Source organism: Salmo trutta, chromosome 17, assembly GCF_901001165.1.
Source record: "Salmo trutta chromosome 17, fSalTru1.1, whole genome shotgun sequence".
In the NCBI taxonomy this organism is placed as follows: Eukaryota; Metazoa; Chordata; class Actinopteri; order Salmoniformes; family Salmonidae; genus Salmo; species Salmo trutta.
In genome coordinates this window covers 41,147,997-41,169,494 of record NC_042973.1, presented here as the reverse complement: position 1 = coordinate 41,169,494, position 21,498 = coordinate 41,147,997, and the positions used below count along the sequence as shown (strand labels likewise).

At 45.1% G+C, this 21,498-nt stretch overlaps 1 protein-coding gene across 4 annotated transcripts in view; it reads right to left on the bottom strand.

Moving 5' to 3' along the window:
• LOC115152204 (SLIT-ROBO Rho GTPase-activating protein 1) overlaps positions 1 to 21,498 on the bottom strand; it is a 161,603-nt gene that overhangs the window by 41,259 nt on the left and 98,846 nt on the right. For 3 of the 4 annotated variants that reach the window (XM_029696802.1, XM_029696804.1, XM_029696805.1), the window contains exons 5-12: positions 20,727 to 20,906; positions 19,540 to 19,668; positions 16,566 to 16,787; positions 15,931 to 16,032; positions 8,577 to 8,774; positions 7,911 to 7,995; positions 6,537 to 6,564; positions 3,621 to 3,729 (exon numbers count right to left, since the gene is read on the bottom strand). In XM_029696802.1, the coding sequence (XP_029552662.1) occupies positions 3,621 to 3,729; positions 6,537 to 6,564; positions 7,911 to 7,995; positions 8,577 to 8,774; positions 15,931 to 16,032; positions 16,566 to 16,787; positions 19,540 to 19,668; positions 20,727 to 20,906 (1,053 nt within the window). Of the gene's footprint in view, positions 1 to 2,909; positions 2,944 to 3,620; positions 3,730 to 6,536; positions 6,565 to 7,910; positions 7,996 to 8,576; positions 8,775 to 15,930; positions 16,033 to 16,565; positions 16,788 to 19,539; positions 19,669 to 20,726; positions 20,907 to 21,498 lie in introns of all 4 variants that reach the window. The other variant, XM_029696803.1, reaches the window with a different exon arrangement.

The window sequence follows — 21,498 nt, the reverse complement described above, 5'->3', positions numbered from 1 at the left end:
TTCAATATCTGTTTGTAGACGAAATAGATGAATCCAATGGTACAAATCAGAATTTTATAGCTCAATCACACAATGTCTTTAAAAGGGGATAGAAGTCCAAAACTCACCGGTGATATGGTGGGACTCATTGGCTTAATATATCCTATAGATTCTCAGCATGCTAGGACACATGGGCACAGTGTGTCACCTAGTGTGGCTAATGTGAAAATCATTTCAGAAGTAATCAATACTGCCACTGTTTAGACACAGGGATTTGTAAAATTATTCTTAGATAAGAGCCAAGTATTCATACCCCTTGACTTATTCCACATTTTGTTACAACCTGAATTCAAAATTGATTTTGTTTGTTTTTAGAAATGTTTGCAAATGTATTAAATGAAATACAGAAATATCTCAGTTACATAACTATTTACACCCCAGAGTGTTATGGTGGAGATTTAAAGCTTTGAGTTGTCTTGGGTATGTCTGTATCAGCTTTGCAAATTTAGGGATACACATATTTAGCAAATGTTATTGCGGGTGTTGAGAAATGTGTTCCTAGCTCCAATAGTTGAGTAATAACTAACAATACACACATCTCAAAGTAAAATAATGGAATTGAGAAATATTAGGATGAGCAATGTTGGAGTATAAATGTTTACAGTACCAGTCAAAAGTTTGGACACACCTACTCATTCAAGGGTTTTTCTTTATTTTCACTGTTTTCTACATTGTAGAATAATGGTGAAGACATCAAAACTATGAAATAACCCATATGGAATCATGTAGTAACCAAAAAAGTGTAACCATATTTGGTAAAAGACAAAGTCCATATTATGGCAAGAACAGCTCAAATAAGGAACGAGAAACAACAGTCCATCATTTACTTTAAGACATGGTCAGTGAATACGGAACATTTCAAGAACTTTAGATTCTTCAAAGTAGCCACCCTTTGCCTTGATGACAGCTTTGCACACTCTGGCATTCTCTCAACCAGCTTCATGAGGAATGTTTTTCCAACAGTCTTGAAGGAGTTCCCACATATGCTGAGCACTTGTTGGCTGCTTTTCCTTCACTCTGCGGTCCAACTCATCCCAAACCATCTCAATTGGGTTGAGGTCGGGTGATTGTGGAGGCCAGGTCATCTGATGCAGCACTCCATCACTCTCCTTCTTGGTCAAATAGCCTTTACACAGCCTGGAGGTGTGTGTTGGGTTGTTGTCCTGTTGAAAAACAAATGATAGTCCCACTAAGCGCAAACCAGATGGGATGGCGTATCGTTGCAGAAGGCTGTGGTAGCCATGCTGGTTAAGTGTGCTTTAAATTTAAAATAAAATCACTCACAGTGTCACCAGCAAAACACCCCCACATGCTTCACGGTGGGAACCACACGTGGAAATCATCCATTCACCTACTCTGCGTCTCACAAAAACATGACGGTTGGAACCAAAAATCTCACATTTGGACTCATCAGACCAAAGGACAGATTTCCATCGGTCTAATGTCCATTGAAAAGGTATTCTTCTTATTGGTGTCCTTTAGTAGTGGTTTCTTTGCAGCAATTCGACCATGAAGGCCTGATTCATGCAGTTGATGTTACTTGAACTGTGAAGCATTTATTTGGGCTACAATCTGAGGCTGGTAACTCTAATGAATTCATCCTCCGCAGCAGCAGAGGTAACTCTGGGTCTTCCTTTTCTGTGGTGGTCCTCAAGAGAGGCAGTTTCATCATAGCGCTTGATGGTTTTTGCGACTGCGCTCGAAGAAACTTTCAAAAAGTTCTTGAAACTTTCCGGATTGACTGACCTTCATGTCTTAAAGTAATGATGGACTGTCGTTTCTCTTTGCTTATTTGAGCTGTTCTTGCCATAATATGGACTTTGTCTTTTACCAAACAGGTCTATCTTCTGTATACCACCACTACCTTGTCACAACACAACTGATTGGCTAAAACACATTGAGGAAAGAAATTCCACAAATTAACTTAAGGCACACCTGTTAATTGAAATGCATGTGTTATTTCATAGTTTTCATGTCTTCACTATTATTCTACATTGTAGAAAATAGTGAAAATAAATGAACACCCTGGAATGTGTAGGTGTGTCCAAACTTTTGACTGGTACTGTATTATTTGTGTTTGCTCAGAAAACATAAGGGGCCAAACAAACGCACCGGGCGCGGGCTGACCATTTGGGAACCCTGCATTAAAGAAAACATTCCTCCCTCTCTCAGTAGAAGGGTACAGATCTGCACTCCAGAGTAGCTCACACTTTGCAGAAGTACCAGCTGCCATCGCTCTGCTAGGGCAGAGAACTCTTACATGCTTCTAATAATGTTTTGGGTCTGTTTTCACCCCAGGGAATATACACATGGCCCCAAAAAAAGAAATCATGCCAGGATTCCAGGAATCACCGGCTACCAATGCTCTGTAGCGGAGATGGACAGGGCCTGGGCCACTACACTGCATGCTGATGTAATACAATCACATGTGATGTGAGGACTAAGCCAGATAGGTATTGGATTTCTCCCAACATATACTATCAATGTAGATGTTGGAAGGTTTAAAATAAGTGTTGGGTATTCTAATAATTGTACATTGTAATCTGAGCCAAATTGTAAGAACGGGGTAGATGTGCAATTTATTGGGTACGGGCCAATTTATACTTCAGTATCCAGCTCAACCATGGACACAGGGATATAGGAAATCAATGAAATCTATAGATGTGGGCAGTTCAGTCTTTCAGAGCAAACCTCCAGGGAGTTAGTATTGCACATCAACACACACAGGTCCAAGGTTTTCACCGACAGGAAGTGGCAGTGGTGTTAGGGGCAAGGCAGAAAAAGAGACAAACAGACAGGAGGGAAGTCAGTATAGACAGAGAGGCAGCAGTAGGGATCGGTCCCTTTAGACTCCAGGTTCTCCACTCTACCTGGTGTCTGGCGTGCGAGTTCCGTCGTCCACGGCTACAAGGAAGAGTAAAAGAAAGCAGAGAGAGCAGAAGGAGAGAGAACGAGAGAGAGAGAGAGAGGCGAAACCCAGATTAAATCACCACAGCAGCCACCTATAGTACCACAGCCTAGCCCAGCCCTCACCCCCCACACACTGAGTACAGAGCGGCTATCAAACGCGGGGGAAGGAGCAGGGAGGACAGCAGGGCACTATGAGGTGGTGAATCCCTTATCGTTCTGGCCACCGTCCCCTGGCTGTCGCATATATCCTGCTGACAATGGCTGCTTTCATACCAGCCAGAGGAGAGAGAGAGAGAGAGAAAGACAAAGAGAGGGAGGAATGCCATAGCTGACAGCATGGACTCGGGGGGAAAGACGGAGACAAATATCGTCCCTCAATCCTCTCCTCCTTCACCCCCCTTACTCCGTGCTTGCGTGCCCTCTGCTCTGCCATTATTCCACCTCCCTTGGATACCCCCTGTCAGTACCAATGCTGTCTCTGTGCTTCCCCAGCGTTTGAGGCTCCACAGCTGCAGAGAGAACCCGAAAGAAATAGAAACACAGACTTGTGGTCGGCGTAGTGATCAAACCCCAGGAAAAAGGCCAAGCGAGAGTGGTTGAGTTACGGTCATCATTATGTTAACTTTCGGAGAGACGGTCGGTAGCGGTCCGAGGCCGGACTTGACCAGTACCTTGACAAAGGACTCCAGATTGCCATTAAACAACTTAACGTTAAAGACCGAGCGGGGCCTAGCCCTCCTATTCGTGCCACCGTGAGGTTTTGGCGGCACATTGGGAGGCCTAGAAAATCGAGACTATGTTACAGAAGCTAGAGAAATCATCCACCATGAAGATACAGTGTACATAGTTTGGTAAAACATTCTGACATTGAGAGTCCAGATGCGTGCGTAGACAAAGTAAGCATGCATTTTCTAAACTACGGCAAAAAAGTGACTTGTTGTGTTGTCGTTTATGGGGTCAGTCAGGGACAGGTAAGGCTGTTCTTAGAGTTTCGTCGTGAAAGGATGCTGGGCCCTGATCGGATATCCCCACTAGTCTCATTGAGCGGTCACCAACTCCTACAGTTAAAGGGTTTGATATCCTGCCTTTTCCTTTCCACCCAACATCAAAAGTCATGAAAATACCAGGCCTGCTGGGTGGAGTGTGAGGGGGCGCCGTGCGGTAGCATCCACCTCACGACATGTCCCGGTGGGAGAGGGTGTGAGTGTGGCATCTAGGACTGGGGTGGTTGTCTCGTGAGTTAGTTCAGTAATCTTACGACATTTACCAACGGGGTTGTCCCTCTAGTCATCCCCGTTGCTCCCCTACCCATACTGATATTAACTACTGTCATTCTCATGGTTTCCACTGGAATAGGCAAGAGAAAAATGCTCATGGAGCATAACTAACGAAATGACAGTTAACTAAAATGTACGCTTAATCCATTCTGAAGTAATATAGAGAATTCATTATACAAGAGACAAAATTCACAAGTTCTACAGCACAACGGCAGAGTCATGTCTCAAGTGTAAAACTAATCATGACTCAATAATCCATGCTCTCTGGGAACGCTATGAAGTCAGGAAGTTGTGGGCGGAGCTACAAAGTTCCCCGTCAAAAGTATTACAATGTAAACGTTGTTTTAATCCGTCTGTCTGCATATTTCAAGACATGGCATATGGGGTTGTAGTGAGATACACGATTCTCATCACTCATCTTGAAAAAAACGTATTCTAAAAACTTGGAAGTCAATCAATCAATCTGCCATCATTAACACAATGGAAAAATCAAATGATTTATTATTGAAATAACATGGGCGACAGAGAAAAACAAATTAGTACATTTTAAGGCCAGGTTACAAACAATAATACAGGCACTAGGGATGGGGGTGTGAGCATGTAGGTCTGGGCAAATGAGATGTAGTCACTGTTTATGTGTCTAAGTTGTTATTCGTAATTATACGTTTGCATATGGAGTAAACCCTTTTTGAATGCAATAATACTCTGTACCAAGAGCAAAGTGTCAAAACAATCAATATATCAGACTGCTTAAAGTCGAGAGAAATGTTTTATTATTCATAGAATCACCCTCAACCTTAAATGTGATCTGTTTCAAGAAGCTAGGCCTATGTCTCACGTCACTACTTCACAGGAGAGACATTTGAACGTTTTCTTGTTTTAATTATCAAAATGCATTTTTGGGCAGAAATGGAACATGTGAACTTTCCTGTGCCTTAATAACAAACTTGTATGCAATCTGTAAATACAAATACAATTGTTAAATTACGAGCTTAGTTGGTTTAGCCACAGAAAAATATAGGAACCTTCCCATTAGCCATGATTGGCTGAGAATGGATGGGCTGGACATACTGAGAGATGAATTTGGATTGGTCTGCCATGTAGCATACTTCTGTCTATAACATGAGCTTCTAACTATGTGTACATACAACGCGGCATTAGAGTTGGGACTATGGTTCATTGTTTAGCTAGCTAGATGTCTAAACCAAAGACTCCACTATGCAAGTAACCATTTCACTGTACTGTTTACACCTTCTGTATCCTGTGCATGTGACAAATAAACATTTGATATAGTTTCTGTTTACCAGAGACGGTAATGTGAAGAACAACATGACCTGCACCAAAATCAGATTAGGATACAGGGCAAGGACTAGATAGAGTATTTTTACTACTACTTTTTGCTTCAACTTTCACCACTTTTAGTCTTGAAATCTTTGGTTATTTACTACACTACTGTACTCACTCTGTTTAGCAAATGGCCTCACATGTGAATCGTTAAAGAGGTGGGTGTGGCTAAGGCTTAAAGGGGTGTGAACGATGCTGAATGGGTGTAGACAAAGAAGAGCTCTCCAGTAGGTGTACGAAAACATTAATTCAAAGGCCATTTTCTCAAAAGTCAGGTTACAAGTTTATCAACTTTCAAAGCAGAATTACTTTCCCATTGTTCCTTAACTGTAGTGTATGATATACCATTTTCTAGCTCTGAATCTCTACTTTTATCCAATGTAAAAACACCCTTTCAAATGTTGATACATATGACAGAATCCAGGTGTTGGGTCACAAATATTCCCTCCAAAGGGATACTATCTTGATACTAACACACAGATCATTTGCATGCAAATGACAGTATTTCTCCCTCTCTCTCACCCTGTGAAAGAACATTGCTTTGCTATCTGAGAGAACTCAAAAGGGGGGGGGGCATTCAGAATCATTTCCATGCCATGCTAGGCATATGGCAAATTAAATCCCAGGGGAGTCCAGAGCAGTAACATCTGCTCTCTCTGCTCCGCTGTCTATCTCTCCAAGGTCAGGAGTTAGAGTACAGTAGGGATTACTTTACTGTGCACATAGTGATAAGGGACAAACTTTTCACATGGCTAACTTTTATTTTCTTTACAAACCAGTGTAAATGTGTCTAGACGTTATTGGAAATGTGACTCTAGGAGGATAACGAGAAATAGTGTTCGCAATGGAAAGTACAATGACTTTTGGGGAAGGTTTTTAAAGAACTGAATTCGGACAACTCGGTCTTATTAAAGGGTCTTATTAAAACCTAAGAGGTTTGTATATGAGATAGTGGTAGTGTCTTACCTTGTGGTCATATAGTCCCCTCTGTGACCTGTGGAGACCGAGGGGAGAAAGGGGAAGAGAGAGAGAGATTAGAGGGGGGATGTGACTTGGGACCTGTCCCCGAGACACTGCAGAGCTTTGTGCACACGCTCAGTAAAGCACGATGCAGCCCTGCCATCTGCCCATAACCTCTGGCCTCATTATTATACTCTTAGGTAAAGAGTATTTCTTTTTAGGGCAATCTCAGTAGACATGGTACAAAAAGAGAGGTTAAAGACCCTTGTGACACATCACAGTAAAATAGAAGGATGTATTGTATAAGGAAATGGTAAAATGGTAGTATACTGGTAAAAGACGGGTTACTCTGTGGACATCTGAGGGGTGGAATTAAGATTAGCGGGATTGGTCGATTTGCCGATGCACTTGGGAGTCCAGTAAAAATAGGAAGAGGCTATATGTATGTATATTGAATTTTTATGTTTTCCACCAGGTCCTCCAACCAGGGGAGGGGATGTTAAAATAAATACAAATAAAAGAGATGCATGACGACTCACACACAGTAACACACACACACTCACGCAATTGAAAGCTTGGTAGAAGGCAGGATCCCTTGGCTCGTCATAATCAAAGTCCCAATTCTCGATCTCAACTCCCTGTACAGTCAACAGATTGACTAAGACCGACCGACCGACCGACCGATCGAGACCACCCTGGGAACAGCCTTTATTGTTGATATCAGGAACAGGGGCAGCAGCTCAGTGTTGACAGAAGCTTAGCCAAAGGCCTTGAGGAGATATACCACCGATGTAGAACACAGGGACCCCAGACATAACAGTAATAAGCGCTAATGCTGCCGGGCCATTAAGCTAACCACTAATCAATCTCTAAGAGGGATAACGCAGCAGCACAGTCCCTTTAGCTCTGACTTGGCTCGCTAATGCCGAGATTATTTCTCAGTCGTGAGACAGGATGGAGAAAGTAGCACAAGGGAAATGTTACCACGTCCAGAGGAGATTGAAATGGACCATTTTAGAATCAACCAAGTATGTTTTTAACTGTTTCTATCTATCGGAGTTCTAAAGCACAGCATTTCGTTCAGAAAGTGCATGCAATCTTTGTCTTTCATTTAGCCAGGAGTTCCTTTACAAACCCCAGCCCACTGAAAACAGACAATAGCCAAGACGTTCAGTCAGTGTACTGTTTAATACATATGGAAACCTGCTTAGTTAACAACTGAGCCAAACTAAGCCCAGTCATTTTCCTCCTGTCTTGATGGTGGAACGACCGACAGACATATGGACAGACAGAGGGCACAGACAGACAGAGGGCACAGACAGACAGAGGGGACAGACAGACATGAAGTAGGCCATGACATTGGGGTCTCTGACCCCTTACCTTCTCCCAGAGTCCTCTTCAGCAGGTCGTGCTTGGCCTGCAGTTTGGAGATGAGATTGCTGCCCTCCAGAAACTCCCGGAATTTCTGTGGAGAATTCAGAGTAATTACTAGGGCTGATGAGCCAAGTGAGCGTTGCCTGCCCTTAAGACACCAATCTCTGATAAGGCAGCCAAGGGCAAAGGACACAATGACAATGGGAGTTTAAAAAAAAAAGCTTTATCGCACCATGTCCATCTTTAGACAGCCAGGAGGACACAATAACAGAGAATAGCCTAGTCGCTCGCAAAGGAAGAGATATTTTCGGAGAGCTTTGTGTCAGAGTTACATTGCCCAGAGAGGGAATACATAATATATTCAGCATTTTAAAGCTAAAAAAAAAAAAGTACAGTGAGCACATATTATTTTTGTCACATGCTCTATTACTAAGATACATTACAACTACTATCACGACACCACGGATCACAACCATCCAACACAGTCAACATGTATTCATATTTTCCAGCCAATCGATCAACAGCAGCAATTTCTATAGCGACTGTCAGTCTGAACTCAAAGTCAGCACAACTTACTGAAAATATTTTTGCTACTGTGTTCAATGAATATGACCCTGCCCAGTTCTCTCCAGTCATAACCCAGAGGTTACCATTAGCGGGCGCTCCACTCACCATGAAGTAGAACTGCTCTGTCTCCTGCTGGTTGGCCCTCCGCTTGGCGATGCTGGGCTTGCTGAGGTAGGTCTCCGACACGGTGGACTTGACCGACTCGGTGGAGCGGCTGTGGTGGAAACACTCGGACACGTCGTAGTCTTCGATGGTCACCATATCCTGGATGGTGGTCAGGGTGGCCTCTGACGTCTTCTTGATCTGAACAGAACACAAGAGAGGTCCAGAACTTTACTACAGGTTTACAGTGCCACAGGTGTAAACACACATTCAACTGTAGGTTGCTTTCCCTCGAGTAACGACCACTGACCCAAGATCCAGGAGACCGAGGTTATGACCCCTAAACTATAGGCACTGGCTGGGAGGGTGCTTGAGTGAGTTGCAGAAGTTATGGAGCGCTGGAGAGACTTAGTGTTACGACAACGCAGTTAATCAATATTTATCTATTTAACTGTATAAGCCTACCAACACTACCCAATGGTAGCCAATGGGTGTTACCACCATTGTATCCAGGGCTCCCGAGTGGCGCAGCGGTCTAAGACACTGCATCTCAGCGCTAGAGATGCCACTACAGACCCTGTTTCGATTCCAGTCTGAATCACAACCGGCCTTGATTGGGAGTCCCATAGGGAGGCGCACAATTGGCCCAGCGTCGTCCGGGTTTGGCCGGGCGAGGCTGTCATTGTAAATAAGAATTTGTTCTTAACTGACTTGCTTAGTTAAATAAATGTTAAATAAATAAATACATACAAAATAAAAACCAATTCAAATAACTTATGCCACCCTCTTAATGTGAGAAATTCATGGCTTTCTGTCATTCTCAGACGCAGCATGACAAATACACCAGTCCTTGAGGATGACTCCAGAACAGGGCAATCAATTTACAGACACAGATAGAATAGAGCTGGAAGGTAGGTAGGTAGGTAGGTAGGTAGGTAGGTAGGTAGGTAGGTAGGTAGGTAGGGAGGAATGGTGCTCAGTCCCAGGCTTTTCATTCTTATTTCCATAGCCGCCACTTCACTGTCAGCGATTGCTTTTCCAAGAGCTTATAAACGCCAGGGCTTGGCCAAGCATATCCCATCACCTCCAACAGAGGGAGGACACCACAATGCAAGATTCCACTAGACACTGACGGTAACCGTGACTAAGTCAAAAATATACTTCTTTCCAGGGGATGATATATGCATTGTGTTAAAGCTTTAAAGAAATGCATGTTATTTGCGAACAGACTGTTCCCACCTTCAAAGAGGTCTCACTCAGAGAAGTTTTGGCTCCTGAAAACACTCCCATTCCACTGATGCCCTGATGTGATACATTTGGGGGAGGAGGATCGAAGGAGAGAGATGAAAGAGAAAGAGAGAGAGACTAAGAAGAGAGTTAGGAGGTAGATAGACGGGGGAAAGGATGGTGCTGCATGCCGAGGGCTCACATGATTTCAGAGAGCATGTGTTCACCTGATGAAGTGGTTCAGAGAAATTCAGAGAGAGAGAGATATACCTGCCAGAACCTGAGACTGACTGTCGAATGTGTCAGCGTGAGTCATCGACACAGAAAAGATGCAGAGAGAGAAAGAAAAGCGAGAGAGAGAGAAAGAAAAGCGAGAGAAAGAAAAGCGAGATAGAGAGAGAGAAAAGCGAGAGAGAGAGAGCGAAAGAAAAGCGAGAGAGAGAGAAAGAAAAGCGAGAGAGAGAGAGAAAGAAAAGCGAGAGAGAGAGAGAGAAAGAAAAGCGAGAGAGAGAGAAAGAAAGAAAAGCGAGAGAGAGAGAGAAAAGCGAGAGAGAGAGAGAGAGAGAAAAGCGAGAGAGAGAAAGAAAAGCGAGAGAGAGAGAGAAAGAAAAGCGAGAGAGAGAGAGAAAAGCGAGAGAGAGAGAGAGAGAAAGAAAAGCGAGAGAGAGAGAAAAGCGAGAGAGAGAGAGAGAGAGAAAAGCGAGAGAGAGAGAGAGAGAAAAGCGAGAGAGAGAGAGAAAAGCTAGAGAGATAGAGAGAGAGAGAGCGAGATAGCGAGAGGCCAACTCGCAAAGAACAGAAACAGCCTAACCACCATCTGAAGCAGAAAACGCCACTGCATACAACACAGAATTCTGACAGGGAGGTTAAGGCGTGTGACCATCAAAGTCAGAAGGCATGTACTTTTGATAAACGAGCTAGTAACTAGTCGAGATGTGAGTGCTTGAATGAGAAATATCTCAATGAAAACCATGACCTCTAATGGGAGAACAACATTGGTTTCACATGTAGCTACGACACACAGAGACAGGAACAGATTATAGCTCGTCTTACTAATTGTCTGACCCATGACTCATTCAACCTTTGACCCACCTGAGAAAAACAGGGTGGTATGAATGAACCCAAAACTCTCTTTCTTTCAACTCCCCTTTCATCTGTGTGTTGTTACGTTTAACGGATCACACAACTGATTCTGCGTACCACACACACACACACACACACACACACTGGCTGTAGTTACTGTCATTCATCGCTATGTGGAGCAAAGAAACAAAAATGACACACCATGCCAAGAAAGCATGCCAAGTCCCACTGTCATTCGTCACTATGTTAAGCAAAAACCAGAAATGGGACACCATGCCAAGAAAGAGAGGCCATCTGGTGGGCAGGACACAGAGCAGTGGTTCCTCGTCCTGACCTGTGTGGGGCATCCGTTTCATCCAGGCAGACAAGGTCATGCAGCACCATGGCTTTTCACGACCTCCCACACAGAGGGGCGCTGCCTGCACTGACTACATACAGCCAGTGTGAAAGCACCAGCTGGGCTTAGGCATCAACTCCCTGTTCAGAAATACATTACACACCCAGTGTGATAGCCTGAGCCTTGTAGCCCAGCATGAAATACCCCAGTCAAACCACAAACACACAGTACTACAACACTATAGGTCTGGACAGGGAGAATGACAGTGTACGATAGGAAATTGAGGGTTGGCAGGCGATTAAGCTTCTCATAACTTAGACGTTTCAAATTAAAGACGTCCTAAATCACCAAACAAATTTTTCAGGCTATCGCTATTATAGTACTATCTTCAATTACTAAGGGAACTGGATCATTTGAACGTTTCAGATGAGCGGTGATTCTGAGCCGAATGAGGAGCGCTGATTCTGAGCCGAATGAGGAGCGGTGATTCTGAGCCGAATGAGGAGCGGTGATTCTGAGCCGAATGAGGAGCGGTGATTCTGAGCCGAATGAGGAGCGGTGATTCTGAGCCGAATGAGGAGCGGTGATTCTGAGCCGAATGAGGAGCGGGGATTCTGAGCCGAATGAGGAGCGGTGATTCTGAGCCGAATGAGGAGCGGTGATTCTGAGCCGAATGAGGAGCGGTGATTCTGAGCCGAATGAGGAGCGGTGATTCTGAGCGGAATGAGGAGCGGTGATTCTGAGCGGAATGAGGAGTGGTGATTCTGAGCAGAATGAGGAGTGGTGATTCTGAGCCGAATGAGGAGCGGTGATTCTGAGCCGAATGAGGAGCGGTGATTCTGAGCGGAATGAGGAGCGGTGATACTGAGCGGAATGAGGAGTGGTGATACTGAGCGGAATGAGGAGTGGTGATTCTGAGCAGAATGAGGAGTGGTGATACTGAGCGGAATGAGGAGTGGGGATTCTGAGCGGAATGAGGAGTGGTGATTCTGAGCGGAATGAGGAGTGGTGATTCTGAGAGGAATGAGGAGTGGTGATACTGAGCGGAATGAGGAGTGGTGATACTGAGCGGAATGAGGAGTGGTGATTCTGAGCGGAATGAGGAGTGGTGATTCTGAGCGGAATGAGGAGTGGTGATTCTGAGCGGAATGAGGAGTGGTGATTCTGAGCGGAATGAGGAGTGGTGATTCTGAGCGGAATGAGGAGTGGTGATTCTGAGCGGAATGAGGAGTGGTGATTCTGAGCGGAATGAGGAGTGGTGATACTGAGCGGAATGAGGAGTGGTGATTCTGAATGGAATGAGGAGTGGTGATTCTGAATGGAATGAGGAGTGGTGATACTGAGTGGAATGAGGGTGCTTAAAATACCCTTCCTTTCGTGTGACGGGATTGACCAACATTCTGCTTTGATGGGACCCAAAAGACCTGCGTCTTCCTATATTAGCACTCCTACTATGAGAGACGCTTTGTGAATACGGGTCCAGAGTTACACTGTTTAGGACCAGCCCATGGGTTCCATCACAAGTACAGTTCTTTCCTAACAAACTCCTGGGTATGAGACGAGCCCCCTCTTTCCCCAGCCTCTTCTGGGTGGGCCCGTGGAGGCCAATGGGCCCAGCTGTCACAGTATGGAGAGGATCCACGCATGCGAGAGAATCACTCCCAGCTAAAAAGCTGTTGAAAGTCCCTGTATTATTCAGCAGACTACTAGTTACCAGTGTTGACTGCTAGGCTCAATTACAGCAGGGCTTTTAGATACAGGCGCTTGCTGGGATATGCCCGTTGGGGCCCAGCAGGACTGGAGCAGGAGGCCTGGTGATTCCTATGACTGCTGGGGGGGCCTGAGACTACGAGGCCATAAGGAGAAAGATACTTGTCCCTAATGGAATATAGACATTTCTTATCACCTTGATTCTAGAACTACAGACCTTCTTGACATTTGGCATTTAGGGTCTTCAAGGTGAATTTGGCTTCTGAACTCCGGGGTTGAATATAATAATAAATAATTATGCCATTTAGCAGACACTTATCCAAAGTGACATGCAATCATGAGAGCATACATTTTACGTATGGGTGGTCCTGAGAAACTAACTCACTACCCTGGCATTACCAGTGCCATGCTCTACCAACTGAGCTACAAAGGACCATGGGTAGGACCATGGACAGGACCATGGGCAGCCTGACAAGTGACTTCACAACTAACACATCTCCAGTATAAAACTTGTCTGGTGAGGAGCAGGACTTCTATCCACCAGGGTCTGTGGTGAGGAGCATGACTTCTATCCACCAGGGTCTGTGGTGAGGAGCATGACTTCTATCCACCAGGGTCTGTGGTGAGGAGCAGAACTTCTATCCACCAGGGCCTGTGGTGAGGAGCAGGACTTCTATCCATCAGGGCCTGTGGTGAGGAGCAGGACTTCTATCCATCAGGGCCTGTGGTGAGGAGCAGGACTTCTATCCATCAGGGCCTGTGGTGAGGAGCAGGACTTCTATCCATCAGGACCTGTGGTGAGTCGCAGGCTAATCTCCTGATCAGTAAGTCAGGGCTGCGGCTGGCGAACACTAAGCTAACACTGAACACACATCTCCTCGGCTTTGATGTGCCACCCTGAGGTTTATCTGTAGAAAAACAAACACCGGCTCCCTACAAAGGAGACTGTATTGGATTGCCAGGGTTAGTGCAAAAAGCCTGGAGAATATCCATTAAGTTCGGTACACATCTAGCGAGAGAGAGAGAGAGAGGAGGAAAGAGACTGTCTGTATCTATCTAAAGCCGTGTTTCATCCAAATCTCAGAGGCAAAGGGAATTTAAATAACTGGATTAATAGCTAGCTCTGAGAAATACCCACGTTGAATGGCGAAGGAATTGTAGTAAACACAACTCTGTCCTCTGAGAAGGGTAGAGGTTTAACCAACACAGCAGAACATATTCCAGAACTTCTGCAAATATATCTGCATATATACACTCAGACAAGAGGACCACAGTGGGCCGTCCCCTGCTAAATAGCTCCCAGAGTCTTCCATCTCTGATGTTAATAAATCATCTTATCCATGTTTTCTTACACCCTCTCATGGAGTCAAGGGTCGAGGAAACAGCTGCATGTCAATTGATAGCAGAAAACAAAAAACAGCTTTTCACTTCCTGGCTGGAACATATCTTGGTCAGTCAAATCCTTGCCTCCTCCATCCTTGTTTCCTCAATTCCTTTCAAAGGGCATTGGAGGAGAGGATCCAAGGTCCCTCCCTCAGACCTCCTCCTCCAATGAGCTTGGAAAGGAATTGAGAAAACAAGGACGGAAAAAGCAAGGGATTGACAGCTTGGCACGTTTGAAATAGCCAATGTGTGTACAGTTCTGCTTCAGTGTTTTGACAACCCCAGGAAAGGCCTTTTCAATTACACACCATGCCAAGAAAGAGGCCATCTGGTGAAAGAGAGAAAGAGGCCATCTGAGCAGCGATTCCTCGTCCTGACCTGTGTGGGGCATCCGTTTCATCCAGGCAGACAAGGTCATGCAGCACCATGGCTTTTCACGACCTCCCACACAGAGGGGTGCTGCCTGCACTGACTACATACAGCCAGTGTGAAAGCACCAGCTGGGCTTAGGCATCAACTCCCTGTTCAGAAATACATTACACACCCAGTGTGATAGCCTGAGCCTTGTAGCCAGCATGAAATACCCCAGTCAAACCACAAACACACAGTACTACAACACTATAGGTCTGGACAGGGAGAATGACAGTGTACGATAGGAAATTGAGGGTTGGCAGGCGATTAAGCTTCTCATAACTTAGACAGTACTAGACCCTACAATAGAAAAGTTAAAAAAAGATACTGAGAACTTGCATCATCTCTGACAAAAAACACATATTTATAAACTTTATTTAGTTGTATAATCAAGCCAGTCTGAAATCTCTTGAAGCAGTGGAAACTGACTGACACATTCACAAAGCATTCATTCCTAAGTCCTTATTTCTTTGTGATATCAAACAGAGAAGGCTGTGTGCACTGATGTGAGACGAGAGGAGAGAGCGGAGATAGCAGGTCAGACGGGAGACAACGTGAGACACAAGAAGCCAGACTGATGGACGTGATTGCACTCCCTAACACCGCAGCAGCAGACAGACAGACATTTCCTTCCAGTTGGCTTTTTACTTAGCAAGCACTCAGGCATGCCAGCCAGCACAAGTCCGATTAAAATGTTACAGCCAGGGATGTACCGCCAATGTCAAAACCGAGAGGTGGGGGACAGAGTGTTCAAATAGAATATATATAGTGAGAGAGAGAGAGAGACCGTGAGAGAGAGAGATTTTTTTCCCCCACCATTGGGACAATGGAAAAAAACTTATCTGTGTGGTTCTGAAGGCTGCCTGCAGGGCAGGAGAGGTTGTTGTTGTATGGTAATTATTCCAACTTCAATTTCTAAATGATTTAAGCCATCAACTCTCCTTGGCTGACTTCTGACTTAAGGTAACTTTTCATACAGCATTTTACTTCCTTCCCAACATCCGACCACAATGGGCCCAAACAGTTGTGTTCATTAAGCTCCAAGTAAAACATTTAAAAAAGGACTAAAACAGGGAGGACCACCTGACCCTAAGGACTAATTGGTCCAATAATCAACACTCATTTGCGTTTTCCATGGCATCACTTTTTCTGTTGCATGCCCGACTAAATAGGACCAAGGTATGTCAGAGCTGGCCTCCCTCTTACCTCCTCATTCTCAATGTTCAGAGTGGCCAGGCGGGACTGGAGCTGCTGGAACCTCAGCATTAGCTCTCCGTTCACCGGGGGCTGCATCGCAATCTGACACACCTGTGCAGGAAGAGGAAATGCATCATCATTGAACAGGAAGTCACTTCATCAACGCCGTCGGACAGATGGCTCACTTAATCTTTAACCTTAACCTCTAACCTAAGAAGTAAATCAGTTTAAACTACACCACAAAGGTTTCCACTGACCCAGATCTGAATCCAGACAGCCGCAGAACAATAGTTTGTGAACAAACATGATATCAGGGATGCCAGAGCCAACGACTCCTCAGTAAAACGTATTGTACTCGACTTAAGGCTGAGAAATGAGACATGCTTGTCATTGGCTTCGGCCTATAACAACCTGCTCTGCCGGCTTAGACACAGTAAAGTTATGCAATTAAGCCACCAAAACCAGGGCTCATTTAGTACGAGACATTTTAATCAAATTCTAATTCAATTCCACACTGTGAAGCATTTAGGACTGAACATGTAAAAACATGGAGGTGTCTTCAACCATTTGGACAAACAGCACTAGCCTTCACTACAATAATGGATGAATGAAAGAGCAGATGACAAATGAACTCGGTGTCTCACCTCGTCGCCCATATGGGGCTGGAACTCAAACTTCATGGGCGGGCAGAAAGCAGTGGGGTACAACTCCATGAAGCGCTGGCGGTCGCTGCGGGGGTCCAGGCTGTCCACGGCGTTCTCGATGATGTCCAGGCCCTCGTGGCGACTAGTCTCCAGGTTGTACTCCGCCGACAGGTAGGTCCTCAGGGCCCGGTTCAGGCTGGCGTGGTAGCCCAGATCACAGCACTGGTAGAGGGGAAAAGGAGACTATATTTGGATCAGGAAGTCCCGTTTACTGGATCTTCTGACAAACTGATAGTAAGCCATGCAGAATGTTGCAGGCACTAAAAGGTTAGGTCCAAACACATTCGGCAGACTGCCCTAAAACATGAAATGTTATCCAGCAAACACACATACACTGAGTGTACAAAACACCTTCCTAATACTGAGTTGCACCGCTTTTCCCCCCTCAGAACAGCCTCAATTCGTCAGGGCATGGACTACAAGTTATCGAAAGCGTTCCACAGGGATTATGGCCCATGTTGACTACGATGCTTTACACAGTTGAGTCAAGATGGTTGGATGTCCTTTGGGTGGTGGACCATTCTTGTTGGGAGTGAAAAACCCAGCAGCATTGCAGTTCTTGACACACTTAAACCGGTGCGCCTGGCACCTACTACCACACCCCGTTCAAAGGAACTTCAATATTTTCTCTTGCCCATTCACCCTCTGAATGGCACACATAGACAATCCATGTCTCAACTGTCTCAAGACTTAAAAATCCTTCTTTAACCCGTCTCATCCCCTTCATCTACACTGATTGAAGTGGATTTAACAGGTGACACCAATAAGAGATCATAGCGTTCACCTGAATTCACCTGGTCAGTCTATGTCATGGTGTTCCAGTTTGAAAAACCAACAACTTTGTAACAGTTTCAACAAAGTTGACAATGTATATCCACACACTGTAGTCATTAACATTATTGGCCGTTAAGAGAATAGTCTGATAGTTTCTCTGACAGCTGCCTTGGCCCTGAGTCATAGAACCTGAATACTGTTTCCAACATGAATAGTTCCTTCAGCATCTGATGCTGGATCTCATTAACTAGGACATTGGTTAGCCAGGGCCTGTGAGTTCACACGGACAGCATTGGAGGCTGATGGAAGACACCCAGACTCAGAAGCTCTGTGCCAGGCAAGCTAACCGCCCGGTTTGTCTAGCCTAAATAACATTGGATCAAGATGGGTCCAATTCATCAAATCCAACTTTTTTGAAACCCTGTCCTGTCACCTCTGAGACAGATCACGAGTGTGTGTGAACACCAGCACAAACACAATTAAAGCAGGAGGAAGGCAATTTTAGCACCCAGCATGGCAGCATGGAGGCTTGGTCGAAAATATAAAGTTTAGGACACGAGGATTCTAATATAAAATATCTAGTATTCATAAATGTGGAAGAATTCTAAACAAGGGGACTAGCAATACTGGAAGTAAATGTGGTCAGTACAGAAAGTTCTCCATCAAATTGGAAAAGAAACACATTCCTAGTGAATTTCAGCTAACTAGTCTGCAAGCACATAACTGTTTTACAGTCATTCTATTAATTGAAACATTTTTCTAATTATCTACAGCCACTTCATTACCTTTCCTGACCACTGGTCACGTTTTCAATGATAATCCTGTGGAATCAGCAGCGGCGCTGGTCCAATGAATTTGTTTATTTTTGAACACTGCTGCATGGAATTATTACATTGCCCTTACCTCTATATTGTCAACCTAGCATGGAGGTCACATTTCTCACAGATCCCCTTCCTTACCGACTGTCTGGAATACACCGTCGCTAAAAGGCCCCAGCGCTCTCCGGGGCTGTGCCGGCAACTCCAGAGACATGGTACAGTACATCTTTTACTAAAGGGGAAAAATGATATCCCAGGTAGGCCAGTGTATAAATAACTCATGTTTATAGGTCTGGGTTCTGGGGGAGCAAACAAAGTAATCTGCTGGGTAGACAGAGTACAGAGCACATAGTAGTACTGAGTACAGAGTGGTGATATGAGGGAGGGGACGGCTGAACTACAACATACACCAGTAATTGTCGAAAACTGTGTTTCGGGGGCAGGGCTTTTTCCCACGTCCCATTGAAGCTAAAGATGTGATGAAGTGTGTGTGTGTATGTGCGTCTGTCTGTACTGTCCGTCATGCAGTACTGTGTATAACATGAGGACATGGATGGTAGAATAGTAGAATAGCTTGAATCACAAGCGCTACTAGTCCACTGGGCTTTTTATTTCTCTTCCTCCAGTCATTTCCATCCCACTGTTTGTTGTGTCTCTTCGCCATCGTTCATATTTCAGCTCTCCTGCTAAACTCATCAGTTTCCTTCTACAGACCCAGATATTAGGTCTCAAAAGGACCTAAATAAATACTGCTGAATGGCAGGGTTTCTTCAACATTACGAGGATCAAAAAAAGAGCGTAATACAATTTACCTTAGCAGTGAGATGCGTTTAAAAAAAAAAACACATACCGTATGATTGGGTGTGCAGACGGCTTCATTTGAAGTCTGGGGAACGGGAGAGGCTTAGACTGAGAAGCGGCTCTCTGTTTGTGGCAGAGAGTGAATCTCTCTGCGGCTTGTGTTATGGAGCAATGCGTACATTCCCTCAGATCTTTAGGAATGTATGAGCGAACATCATTAAGCATGTTAAGAAGGCTATGTCTGAAATGGCACCTATTCACTTTATAGTGCACTACTTTTGACCAGAGCCAATTGGGCTCGGGTCAAAAGTTGTGCACTATGTAGGGCATAGGGTGCCATTTTGGATGCAACCAAGGGCTTATTAGCGAGAGAAGAGGGAGTAGAGACGCTGTTTGGTAACACACTTTCTAATTTGGCCTTGACAACCAAACTTTCCCAGTTTTACAGTGCAGATAAATGAGTGTCTGTTCTTTAGCTTGACGTTTCTCCCAACTAAAAACAAGCCATGCGGTTTACTTACATCGATTAAATCGGACAAGTCGTGGATGTAGTACTTGAAGATTGAGGAATTTGTCGCCTCCAGCGTCAGCAGGTACTCGTTTCGTGCTTTGATTGACTTCAGCTTATTCTCAGAGTACTTGGCCTGGCGCTGATATGAGAGAGAGTGAGGGCGTGAGGGTGAGAGTGAGAGAAAGGGAGGAAGAGAAAGAGAGCGAGAGAAACAGAGAAATGAATGATCACAAATGCCTTCAGTGACAGTGGCGCATGCTGTCATGTCCCCATGCACACTGTACGGCCGCTCTCACACAACACATTTCAGGATGACAGGCAAACAGGAGCTGGCGTAGATAGACAACAGCGGAGTGGAGGGCAAATAACAGCTACTACGGCAACAAAAAAAGAACAAAAACATAAGAATGGGCCTAAACTATGCAAGCTTAAAATACAAATTCATCTAGGATTAGCCACTTCCCAGCCGTGCTCATTCTGACTTACTCTTAAGTCTGCCTGCCAGATGGACAGAGGGACCGTTAGCTAGTCACCAGCCAATGACCAATGAACACTGACTCACATACTGACATGGTCTTAGATATTTTAACGCTTTGCAGGAGCCTGTGAATAAAATGCTGTTCCCGTGGCCATTAAACCATTGGTCACGAAGCTCTAACAGAAAACAGGCCCGCTCCTTCTGAGAAGAACAAAGCAATCAGGCTGTTAAGTGACAGTGTGGTTTCCATCACACACATGGGACACACACACACACACACACACACGACAGCAGGGCTGCTTCTGATACAAAATGGAGGTCTGGCTGGCCGGTAGAGGTCTGTTTCTGTTACAAATGATGAACACTTTCAGGCACACCTGGATGGCAACGTTAAGTTCCTCAAAGTTGGGGCCGTAGAAAGTGAAAATATACACTATTAATGTAGAGGAGAGCTTGACCACAGAAATATAATCTATGAGTATGACTAATTACAGCTGGCCAACTGTGTTAAATTAGAAGACATTCCAACATTCCCTTCAGCAACCATTATCATCATTGACAGTGTAAAGACCTTCACAATACTCATTTTCTCACACTATTGTGCCGTCCCAAACCATACTGTGCTGGCTGGTCCTTTCTAGCACGGTTCCATCAAATTTGATGGATGCGTAACCAGGCCGGCGCAGAACAGCTTGGCTTGGTCCATAAGTGTGCTGTACCTTCTCCTTCATCTTCTCGATCTTCTTGACGGAGCTGCGTCTCTGGTGCTTGTCCTCCAGGCGGATACTGAAGACGGGCTCGGCCCGGCCGATCTGCTTCTCCTCCTGCTTCTCTGCCTCTTTCAGCTTGCTCTCGGCGCTGATGCTCTCCGTGTGGTACATGTGGTAGGTCTTCATCACCTGGGGGGGGGGGGTCAGAGGTCAAGGGTCAGCCATTCAACCTCACAGTAAGAGTGAGAGGCTGCTTTGAACCAAACAAAGCTTTCATCTACAACCCACCCACTCTTCACAGACCGATTCAGCTCTACTTCACAGTGGGACATTCTTAGTTCACCGCCACAAATTAAAGGCAGATTGCCTCGCTTTGTTTTTATATGAGGCTCTTATACAGTATGAACTCAACAACCACGATTTACCATATTGCTCTGCATTTGAATTTCCATCGACAGAGAACTCCATCTACACTTAGCAGTTTGCTGGAATCACCACCATTGTTTTATACGGGATGACAATTCCATCTGATGCGTATAGGTAATGCTACAGCTCTGTAATGGGGCACCCAGGGACAGACACCCAATCATCCCTGGCTGCCGTAGCCCAAGACAGAGTGCCGTCAGCGGGGTGCCTGCAGGCAGGCAGGGCCCATGTCAGATCAGGTGGTGACGGACGTACAGACTAAACCACATGCACAACAACCCTGTTCTCTCCCCTTTGAAGTGGAGAGCTATGATCCCTCAAAGGTAATGTCAAATTCCTGAGGCCAGGAGTTTCA